This window comes from Octopus bimaculoides, chromosome 4 (assembly GCF_046866305.1).
Source record: "Octopus bimaculoides isolate indiv1 chromosome 4, ASM4686630v1, whole genome shotgun sequence".
Taxonomy (NCBI): domain Eukaryota; kingdom Metazoa; phylum Mollusca; class Cephalopoda; order Octopoda; family Octopodidae; genus Octopus; species Octopus bimaculoides.
The window spans coordinates 53521699-53534058 of NC_142931.1; the positions used below are offsets into that span (position 1 = coordinate 53521699).

At 33.7% G+C, this 12360-nt stretch overlaps 2 protein-coding genes across 9 annotated transcripts in view; one reads left to right on the forward strand and one right to left on the reverse strand.

Moving 5' to 3' along the window:
• The window catches only part of LOC106871826 (uncharacterized), a 128348-nt gene that overhangs the window by 26649 nt on the left and 89339 nt on the right, over positions 1-12360 (forward strand). The gene's annotated exons all lie outside the window — the stretch shown is intronic.
• Positions 1-12360, reverse strand: part of LOC106871828 (mitochondrial uncoupling protein 4) — a 37113-nt gene that overhangs the window by 13664 nt on the left and 11089 nt on the right. For 5 of the 6 annotated variants that reach the window (XM_014918530.3, XM_014918532.3, XM_014918534.3 and 2 more), the window contains exons 2-6: positions 11029-11148; positions 9298-9360; positions 3170-3254; positions 715-837; positions 441-553 (exon numbers count right to left, since the gene is read on the reverse strand). In XM_014918530.3, coding sequence (XP_014774016.1) covers positions 441-553; positions 715-837; positions 3170-3254; positions 9298-9360; positions 11029-11148 — 504 coding nt within the window. The remainder of the gene's footprint in view (positions 1-440; positions 554-714; positions 838-3169; positions 3255-9297; positions 9361-11028; positions 11149-12360) is intronic. The other variant, XM_089350761.1, reaches the window with a different exon arrangement.

Consider the following 12360-nt stretch of genomic DNA (forward strand, 5'->3'; position numbering starts at 1 on the left):
TGAAATGCCCCTTTAAGATTCTGAGAAAATTTACAACTAGTTTCAATGAATGATAGTTTTCATGTTTTGAAAAATAAATCTCTATTAAATTCACAGTGCAAAATTCTGCATATTTTGGAGGAGCATACTGGCTTGATTCAGTAGGTTCCATTGAATCTTGTGGTATGCAATTATATTACATTTATAACTGCTTTGATTTTTATCTAAAGAATTCAAGATTTATTTTCTGCTTGACAGAAGTTTTTTAAAAAATCAAAGAGATAATATGTATGTAGATTAAATCTCACCAATTGACACAATTTAAATTAGTTCTCACTCCACTAACAATTCATTTTCTACATTCGTACATACACTTTTCTACTAAGAGACTAATAGCTTAACCACTAAGCAATGCAACACCTCAGCAATGAATTAAATTGTGTCAAAGAACAGTATTGTACCTCCCATGTTGACTAAACCAGCTCGTTGTACATTTGGGATCCAGCCTTTCCACAATCCACGCACACCTCCCTCAGCAGTTATTTTACAAAATGCATCATACATACTTTTTACTCTGCAATTATAAAAGTCATGTTACAATTTATTCAACAAACTAGCATGAAAAACAAAACAAAAAATAGAAACAATAATTATAATAAATTTCTGCAAAAAAAAAAAAAGGTTATATCAAACAATGAAATATAAAAAAAAAACATAGTTAAAGTAAAATCTCACCTGACTGGATTTCCCAAGAGCCTATTTTTGCCTTCCATTTGCATCTGTACTTTAATAAGATCAGTAGGACTAGCAACAAACTGTCCTAACATACCTGCTGTTAATCCACAACAAGCAGCTTTCCTAAGGAAAGAAAGCAACAACAATAATAATTATGATATTACTTTTATTGGGCACAAGGACCCAAGATGCTGGGGACAGTACAAAGGTGAAATACTAAAGTAAGCAAGTAACAATGGGTGATTTACATTGAGTGAAAATGTGAAATCAAAAATAATAAACAGATAATAAATAACAATAGTAGCATAGAAACACCAAGAAAGAAGCTAAAATGGGGAAAATCACTTTGGATGTGAAGAAACCTGAAACTCAAAGGGGATTAGATTCCACATTTTGCCACATACAAATTTCGAGTCACAATTCAATCATGGTTTGGTCATGTGCAAATCTGAGAGCTTATCCAATCAATGGCTTTTGTTTGCATGATAGTTCTTTAGCCTGTCTGGAACTTTCCATGAAAGTGGAAAGTGCAGTCTTTGTCATATGGAAAGATGGCTCATTAGTTATATAATAACACGAAATTAGTTACCCGATAGTAAGAATTGAAATAAAGTAGCCCTGAAAAGGCTTTTAATGCATTCCCAGAGTATATAGAATTTAGGAGGAAATACTAATATGGTATGTATACTAAAACAGTGAAGCGTATTATGTAATAACATGTTAATCAGATATGAGATAATAACAATTCAAAGTAAATAACTCTGAAAAGGGCTTTTGTGCATCCCCAGAGTATATTATCCTCATCAGCACTAGTGTTGGTATATTTGTGAATGAGTTACTAACCGAAATAAGTGGATCTATTGTTTAGGAAAATACTATTTACTTTCTTAAGGGCTGTACTGGGTAAATTGCAAAAGTAACTCTAACAGTTCAAATACTAATAAATAACCATACTCAATTTGATTTATACCAACTGATTTAGGAAAATGAATGGGTTATTTCTCTTAGATGTTAAAATGAAATATATTAGATATATATAAGGATCACTTCCAGGGGCCCAATTATCGATTTTTCAACAATCTGAGTATCCCATGAGGTTTCACATCCTCACAACTTAGCAGTTTGGTAAAAAAAAAAGACAAACAGAATAGGTATCAAATTTTAAAACAACAAGTACTGGGGTCAATTTGTTCAACTAAACCAGGGGTGGGGTAACTTTTTAGTTGTGGGCAAAAATTTCCGAAGTAAAAGGTCTGCGAGCAGATCACAAGTGCTAACTCTTATATCTGTGTAGATTTTGTATATATCTATGTATAATTCAATATACATTAATAAAGATAAGCTTAACACACTGAATTAACAAGTAACATCTTCATTAATGTCGCCACTGAATTTAAGACATTTATATTACTTATGAGGTATTCTATATTTTTCAGCTAGAGGGTAGTTGGATCTCAAGGGAGTGGTACAATCCTAGCAATGTGTTTTATAGTGAAAACAAAATTTCCATTCAAATGGCAATTTTCTGTTCGAGTCTAGTCGTTTTAAGTAGTAGTTGAAACACGACCTATGTCGCAAATACGCATACAAATATTGTATAACTTTTATAATTGAAAAATTTACTATATTTTGTATATACGAGTATATGAGCCTGCGTGTGCAATAAAATGGGCTTGCAGGCACAATTGCACCCATGGGTGGGGGTTTCCCAACCCCTGGACTAAACCCTTCAAGGCAGTGCCCCAGGATGGCTGCAGTCCAGTGACTGAAACAAGTAAAAGATAAAAGATAAGTTGTATCCAACTCACATTACTAGCATTTGATAAAACTCCTCTAAAACATTCTTTCTCCACTTCACTAATTCTACCAATTTTAACCTTTACTATCCAGATTATTCTTTCAAATGCAATGTTTACTTATTCACACTGTTTTGAATTAATCCTGCATTTGAAATTTTGATGATGTGATAGTTTATTTTTAAATGACATTGGAGGATATGAGCACTCCGTTGGTTACGACAACGAGGGTCCCAGCTGATACAATCAACGGAACAGCCTGCTCATGAAATTAATATGCAAATGACAGCGCAATCCACAGGCACATGTACCCCTAACGTAGTTCTCAGGGAGACTCAGTGTGACACATAGCGTGACAAGGCCGGCCCTTTGAAATACAGATACTACTCATTTTTGCCAGCTGAGTGGACTGGAGCAACGTGAAATAAAGTGTCTTGCTCAAGGACACAACGTGTCACCGTGAATCGAACTCACGACCTTACAATCGTGAGCCAAATGCCCTAACCACTAAGCCATGCACCCTCACATTGAAGGATAGAAGTGAGAGAAAGGATCTGGTGCTTTTAAAAATAAATCCTGTAAAATATTTGGGCAAGATATAATCTATTTAAATGCAAAGGGGCTAAATATATCCACTCAAAATGAAGAATTTTAGTTACCATACAGGAAGCACTCCATCAGGATTTTTATGGAAGACATTGTCTCTGAGAATTTCATAGAAAGTCATTCGACATCCAGTATAAACTAAAAGAGAAAATATAATGACTTAATATATTAAAATCAGTCGTCAGATAATGGAAGAATTGTGAGTCTTCTGAGTGAGAAAGTGGTTAATGGTAATTTTTAAATATTAATTATTTTAAACGTGTTTCGAATATCAATATATAAAGTCTGGATCATCCTAGGAAATTTAATCTTGCAAATATGGAAATATTAAAAATCCTTAACAAAAGCATACAAAACAGCAGCATAGTGTTACTAGATACAATACATGCATGCACACACACACACACACACACACACACACACACACAAAAACAATTTCATAAACATACATACATATACCTAGATATTACTATGAACAGTACTAAGTGAATTCTTGTTTGCATTTATTTTAAGTTTATGCTTTCTCTATGCTTTTATGTGTGTGCATCTGCGTATATATGTGTATATATATACATATATGTACATGTGTATATATAAATATATAAAGCATGCATGTGTGTGTGTGTGTGTGTGTGCATGTATACGTATGCATTCCCGCCTAACCCTTTTCACCGGTTGGTGGCTATCCAACCGTAGCTGAGCCTAGATGGTTTAAAACAATAGTTGTCCAATTAGATGAGAGGAATTAGCAGTAAAAATAACCCCTCCCCAAATAGCAGCAGAATTCTTAATACCCACTACTAGAAGGACTTTATCTTCTCCATAGGAAAAGATAATGGAGTACCTCATCACAAAGTTCAAAAAGTTGGCATATTATTATTATTATCATTGTTGCTGTTGTTGTTACTATTATTATTATTATTATTATCGTATCAACAACTCCTCAAGAAATAATTTCCACATAGACCCCTCCACCACATGCAGAACTGACACGCACGCACCCAACAAATTTTAACATATAAACAGCTGTCCAAACGTAATGAATAACGTTCATACCAGGGGTCATGTATGTATGGGAATATTTATATATACATATATGTATGTATGTACGTATGTGTGAAGGGATAGATATATATGTGCATGTCCCCCTCACATGTGGTGACAGTGACAATTGACCATTTTGGTGTGCATGTGCAGCCATTTGTGTATGTGCATCTGGGCACACATATGCACTCATCTATCTATGCTTTTGTATCCATATATATCTATGTATGGTTATGTATACATGCATAGGCATGTATATTGGAGTTTTTAGAATCTTCTAAGCATGACAGCTGTCTTGTGTATGAGTAAATTACTGTAAAAATTTGGTATATTTTTAATTCCATGTTACACATGTTTTATGACATTTTTTCTACTTGTATACCTTAGTAACTTCTGTCCTGTAATGAAACACATATAAAACACAGTATGTGTGTGTGTGTGTGTGTATACTCGTGTATGTATAGGTATGTCTATAAATATATACACATGTATGTGTATATATATATATATATATATATATATATATACATACATGTGTATATATATATATACATACATGTGTATATATATATATATATATAGACATACCTATACATACATACATATATATATACTTGTGTATGTATGTATGTCTATATATATATATATATATATGAAAGAGAGTTTGTATTGTGTGTGTGTATGTTCCTTATGCATTACAAACCGATTTTGACGTATGGGGCATCAAAAGATTCAGTAAACTTTTGGCTACTAACTAAACTATATTTTCATTCACATATTTGCATTACAAAAATTTAACATTGTCATTTTTCTTTTAGTCACCTATCATAAACGACATTTTATATCACCACCACAACAACGATGATGTCGTATTTTTCATATGAGAGTGTTCGTGCATTTGTTACCTACATTAAGCCAATGACTGACAAGTATGTGTATATGTGTCTGTCAGTATACATACATTTTTGTGACAACCGACATACACAGGGACAGAGATAGGCTTCAGGTGTGCATTAATGTGTGTGTGTGTGTGTGTGTGTGTTGATTACTTTATGTAACTTTCTCCCACCCAACAGTGAAATGTGCCGATATTGAAAGTTTAGTTGCAGCCTGAAATTTAAACGAACAATGTTCACTTTGAAGTACTACCACCATGAAGATTTGACTGATTTAACACCACACACAATACTCACAAATATATCTGAAGAAAAATTTTATTCTAGTTATAATAACAAATTCGGAAACTTGGTGAAGTAGAAAGCCTCGGTGGCTCTTTCAATATAATTACAGAAATGTTATTCCACTCCTTCTAACCAGTTTCAAGATTATGTTTTTTTAACAGTCCTTGTATTTTTCATCATTGATACTGTGAGTTTCAATGTCACACAACCTTTTTACTGTGTTAGTCAGTATTTATTTTACAGCCTATAACATTACAAAGTTAAAAAATATGTAGTAATTTCAAATTAATTTATATCTTGCTACATACATCCTTCAGCAAATATTTTAAATTAACGTTACAACAGCATCTTCCTTTCTATACACTTGGTTCAGCGTTTGTTTCAAAATTGTAAAATGAATTATTTTTGTTTGAAAAATTGAATTATGCCTTCTAAATTTTCTTGGACTTTCACTTTCTTCACAGTGATATTCAATCATGAATTTTATAACATTTAGTACATGTTCCAAATAAATGTTGACTTTCTGTACTTTGTTACATTGGCGACGCATAGTAACTTTTGTTAAATTGGGGACTTTCCATTTTATTATAGCATAACTATGCTACAGAAAGTATGTTTTGCACTTATATTGACTACATTTCGTTTCACTTGAACTTCGTATGTGTAAATTTTGCTGTTTTTAATATTATCAATTCTATGAGTGTGTTTCTGCGTTCCTTATGTCTATAGTAAACTATAGTAAAGAACATTTTACACTGTTTTAATGAGCCTATATCTAATGAAGTAGCCATCTTGATGGTTGCTGATCCCCACGAAAATCATGATATTCTCATTTATGCTCGAGATAACAACCTTAAATATGTTTCACAGACTCATCCCTCTTATCATGCTCTCTAGTATACTCTTATTCCGTGGGATGGACAAGATGGGTATTATTTCAATATTCCACAGATTGAACCTGCAACAGGATAGCCAATTACAAACAAAAAGATGTCATCAAATGACTTCTATTCTTACCAATTGCTGTTAAGACCAGAACAATCAAATCAATTACACATGTCAAATAAACTATTTTCATTTACATATTTTCGACATTATCTCAACAACCAGCTATAGTTATTTCAAATAATCTTCTCTACAATGACCAGGTTGCATTAGAAAATGAAAATTATTTCACACTTTCAATTTGAACCAAAATCACAAAGTGTTGCATTACGAGAGTGACAATGAGTGAATAATGAAAGTAATGTTTCTCCGAATTAGTCACATCTGTATTATAATAGAGAAACTTGCTTATTATCTATCTACCAAATAAACTATGTTTTTGACTCAACAACTCTTTTGTACAACTAAAATAACCTCAGCAACTACATTGGGTCGCACAATTTTCAGGTCATATTTGGAAAATATTTCAATTTGCTTCCAATGTTTCACTTTCGTCTGATGTTTCACACATGCAAAGAATTCTACTGAGACAAACATTTATGAAAATGTACACAAATATTGTACTAAAATAAGCCACAACCAAATAAATTGTATTAAAAGACATTTATTTTTCTATATGTTATGAGGAAATACAGTCACACACACACACACACACTCTCTCTCTTTCACAAACAAAAATAATGTATGCATATGTTTTTGTGGGCGAAGGTAAAGAATACGCACTCCCGGTGTTTAGGGTTAGGGTTACGCCAACAACCGGTGGTGTGCATATTCTTTGCCTCCGCTATGTACATGTGTATAAAAGATAATGTGTGTGTGTGTGTGTGCGTATCTGGAAAACAGGTGAGGGTAGCAAAAAGAAGAGTCTCTAACCATAAAATTTTGCCTCATATAACTCACCATGTAACCCATGCTAGCAGGGAAAATGAACATGTTTTGGTTTCATTTTTAAAACTTCCCACTAATAGGGAAACAGCCAGTCTCGAACACAAAAACAAGGCACTTTTTTTTAAATTTAGACCATTGATCTCCATATCATTCATTCAATAACATACATGATCATTTTTAAGTACCTTGTGATAATAAAAATATCAATTTATAATTGAATATAGAAGCTAAAAGTTTTGAAACAACTGTTCATAGTTACCTTCTTTCTCTTTGATTTTTGAAGAAATATTCACGTAAGCAGTGTAACTAACCTCTGTCACAATACATACTTTTTCTTGTTTGTTCCAAACAATGATATCCTGCCTGTTATGTCAGCACTTCGTAGAAATTTTCATAGGAATGTTCCACCAATATTCTCTGTGTTGATATTTATGTATGTATTCGATAAATATATTCTCTATATTTATCCTAGGACAGTCTTTGGGGGAGGGGGCATGTTTCTCTTTTATGTATGTATGTATGTGACTTGGAGTCACGTGTATGCATTTGGTGGCTTGGAGTCACGTGTTTGGTGCCAGCGACATATAAATAAGAATACAAAGCTGGCTCTATACAAATCATTTGTCTTACCATCCCTGTTGTATTCCTGTGAAACTTGGACTTTATTATGAAAGGCATTTTAGACTGTTAGAACAATTCCACCAAAAATGCCTTCATCGCATTTTAAAAATTAAATGGAGTTCTTTTACACCAAACACAGATGTCCTTGCATCTGCAGGCATAACCTCAATTAATGCTATGATTTTGAGGAACCAATTGTAGATGGTGTGGTCATATTGTTCAAATGGCAGATGAATGCATGCCGAAACAGCTGTTTTATGGTGAGCTTGTAAAGGGGAAACACTACAGGCATAAACCTAAAAAAAGGTTTAAGGACAGCATAAGGACTACTATGAAGTCACTGGGAATGGTTCCAGAAGATATAGAAACCCTTGCTTCAGATTGAGTTGGATGACGAACAAAGGTGTGGAGTGGAGTGAAAGCATTTGAAGAGGCCAGGGTAACACAAGTAAGACTCAAAAGAGATCTAAAGAAGAATGTAACGATTGAGAAGGTAAATGACAAAGACCTTTTCGTGTGCACAGTCTGTGACAGGCCATGCCTGTCTTTTGTTGGCCTCAAATTTAATCTGCGAACGCATGGGAAACAAACCTCTACCAACTATTCTGCCTATATGTCTGTGCACACCTTTAAATGCAGTGTAGGCCAGGTTTGCAAATCCAACGGAGGCCTCAAGAGACATTTTAAAATCCACAAAGAGCAGAACTTATCTGCAACTCTTGGTGGTCCAAATCAGGGGTGCAATCTATGTGGGTGTCTTTTCAGAACATTATCTGGTTTAAAAAGCCACATCAGTTGCCATGATGATGCTAAGGTGTAGGTACAGGAGGTGGTCAAACTCTGCATAAGGAGTAGACAATCACCATGTATGTATGTACGTATGTATATTAGGCAATTTGCTATACCAGATATCTTGTATAAGTGTGTGTTGTTTTTATTTAACTCAGCTTTCACAGCATCAATAGGCAGCAAGCTATTACTTAAATAATATACTTAATACAACATCCTGGTTGTTATTTGCTTCAAGCTCTGAGACTTCAGTTTGGGTGATTTAAATCTACAGAATTTATATACATTTCTAATATCCAAAGAGAACTCTTCACTGCAACTTCCCTATATTACATAATATTTTTCTATATTTTTCAATTTTTCAACCTACCACTACTGTTTTTCCTAGCATTCAAACCATGCATTTTCTTTTCATATTTGCTTTCCACATGGTTTTTTTTTCTATAGAATCTTAACTTCCTAGCTTTCTCTCAGTGATACTCTTGGGTGCAATCCATTTGGGCACAAATGATTTGTAAATCATAGAGATAAACTCTCTGAATAAATTATATAACTCTACATTATACAATGCACTGAACATTTAATTGAACATATACGTCTTCATTTTATAATTAAGAATACTTAATGTGTGTGTGTGTGTGTGTGTGTGTGTGCGCATATCAGCCAACTGTAACCCTCAATGTTATATGTAACAACAGAAATATTATGCTTACCTATGTGTCTTACAAGTGCAGGTGTCACTCCTTGCCATAGTTTGTGAAAGCCCTCTTCTTTAGCTGTTGAATTATGAAAATGATATATAATTACATTTCCTATGTACAATCAAGAATTACTGACACTTTATATCAAGTATAACTAATAAAAAAACAACAGTCTAGACAAAAAATGGGTAACTAAAAGTGAATTGCATATGTAAATAACAAATATATCTGTCACCTGCCTGTCTCCCTCCCAGAAGTGTAAGCTATAAAATAAAGACTAATTACAGAACGCATACACATATATATAAACTTATTGTTAATAAAGATTGGGTGTTGGTTGCGTACTGTTACTTAATAAATAAAAAGTGTATTGTAAATAAACGACAGATAAAAAACTGAGTATTACCATTTTGGATGATAACTGATGAAGAATTAGGGACCCTCTGTGCCTTATACGTATACGTTTTTTTTATGTGGAACTTTGGGCGAGTGTCTTCTACTATAGCCTCAAACTGACCAAAGCCTTGTGAGGGTATTTGGTAGATGGAAACTGAAAGAAGCCTATTGTATATATATATATATATTTATGTGAGTGTGTCTTTGTGTCTGTATTTGTCCCTCTACCATCGCTTGACAACCAATGTTGGTATGTTGACGTCCCTGTAACTTAGTGGTTCAGCAAAAGAGACTGATAGAATAATTACTAAGCTTACAAAGAATAAGTCCTGTGGTCGATCTCTTCAACTAAAACCTTTTAAGACAATGCTCCAGCATGGCTGTAGTCAAATGACTGAAACATGTAAAAGAACACTTGTCTAATTATATTGTTAATACTTATAAAAAAATTATGCTTCCCAACTATGGTGTTTTAGGTTCAGTTCCACTGCACAGCACTTTGAATAAGTGTCTTCTACTACAGCCCCAGCATGATCAAAGCTTTGTGAGTGGATTTGGTAAATGGAAACTGAAAGAAACATATTGTGTATATATGTGTATGTGTGAGTATCTATGTACGAGTTTTTGCATTTGTGTTGTGTTTGTCTCACACCACTGCTCAACAACCGGTGTTGATTTGTTTATACAGCCCCATAATTTGTTTATATATCCCCTTAACTTGTTTATACATCCCCATAACTTAGTGCGTTTGTTTATACATCGTCATAATTTAGCACGTGACCCAGTGGTTAGGCTGTTGCACTCATAATTGCAGATCGTGGATTCGATTCCTTGACTGGGTGGTGCATTGTGTTCTTTAGCAAAACACTTCTTTTCACATTGCTCCAGTCCCCCATTCAATTGGGGAGAATGTTGGCTTGCTTGCCTAGCCAGAGAGGTGACATCATTTGAAGGCTAAAACAATGCAAAAGCACATTGCAACCAGCAATATGCAACATCTGATAGCCTGGTTAGTCATATGATCATGTGATAACTTAGCTGTTTAACAGAGACCAATAGAATATGTACTAGACTGAAAAAAAAAGTACTGGGGTTGATTTGTAAAGATCAAGCCTGCAAGTTGTATCCTGCAAGTTGTATCCCAGTATAGCTGAAACCCATGATAGAAACAAGTAAAAAAAAAAAGCCCATATTCAATTTCATTGATTTAGAAGCTATGAAAATAGCTATGGAATTAGATATAGATGGCATTGTTACAAAAGGGAACTTCTAAACCACACAACCATATAAATCAGTTTATAGACATTAAGGAACAACTGCAGGAATAGAATCATATTCAAAACTTACCTATTCCAACGGCTGTCTTGATCATTCCACGATATGGATTAGCTTTGCCATTAGATGATTTTGATGCTAGTTCTCCTTGGATTTGAAGCCTTGTTTTTGTCAAGTCAAGAGGATAAGTAACTATAGTATATAAAAACGAAAAGAATACATATTATTTATTTGATGTATCAATAACCAATCAGACACTGAGGCAATATTGAATAAATCATATCAGTTTCAATAACATTGAAAAGCATTTTATTTACTGTGTGTACTCTGAACTCAATCTTAAATGGATTCTTTTACTCTCTAATACATTTCAGTTTAAGATATGAACTCCAGTACTTAGTTTAGTTTAGTACTCATTTTATAAGCCTCTGTTTATTGAATGACAAAATTTTACTAATTTGTGTAAAGGAATATAACTTACAGCACCATTTTACACTGATATACTCAAACATAGAGAGAGAGGTGGGGGACTGATGAATAGATAAATACAGATAGACAGATACACACATATACATGCATGCACACACGGTTTATAATGAAAGAGGAGAAAAGTACTTAGTACCACACTATAATACAGTAATTTTTTTTATGCTGATCAAGTAGCCTTACTGCTCTGTAGTTCCCCTGACATGTGGTACCAACCACAGGCCCATTGGGAAACTTCAGAGCAACAGGCTAAATAAACTACATATAGATATAAATGTAGCTGTAACTATATCTATCTCAATGGTTATGGGTACTCGACTGATGATTGATTGTAAGGTCATGAGTTTGATTACCAGCAGTGCGTTGTGTCCTTCAGCAAGATGCTGTACTTCACATTGCCCCAGTCCACTCAGCTGGCAAAAATGAGTAGTACCTGTATTTCAAAGTGCTAGCATTGTTACATTCTATGTCATGGTGAATCTCCCTGAGATTTTCAGGAGTGCCCAGTCACTTGCACGTTAATTTCATGAGCAGACTGTTCCATTTATTAGATCAACTGGAACCCTCATCATCGTAATGAATGGAGTGCCCATATATATATATATATATATACAAAGTTTTAAATTTAAAAGAGAGTTTTGATGCTAATATCCATTATTATTGAAATTTATTCCTATGTCAACATTTCTGTATAAGGCTATATTTGACTGTCAAATTTAAGTCAAACATATAAATTGCCTTACACGTCTACAGGAAAAAAAGTTTAAGAACAAAAGGTAAATACCAAAACATTGTCTCTAATCCAGTCCATATTCAAATTTTTCCCTGAAGACGTGTAAGGCAATTTATATGTTTGACTTAAATTTGACAGTCAGATATAGCCTTATACAGAAATGTTGACATAGGAATAAATTTCAA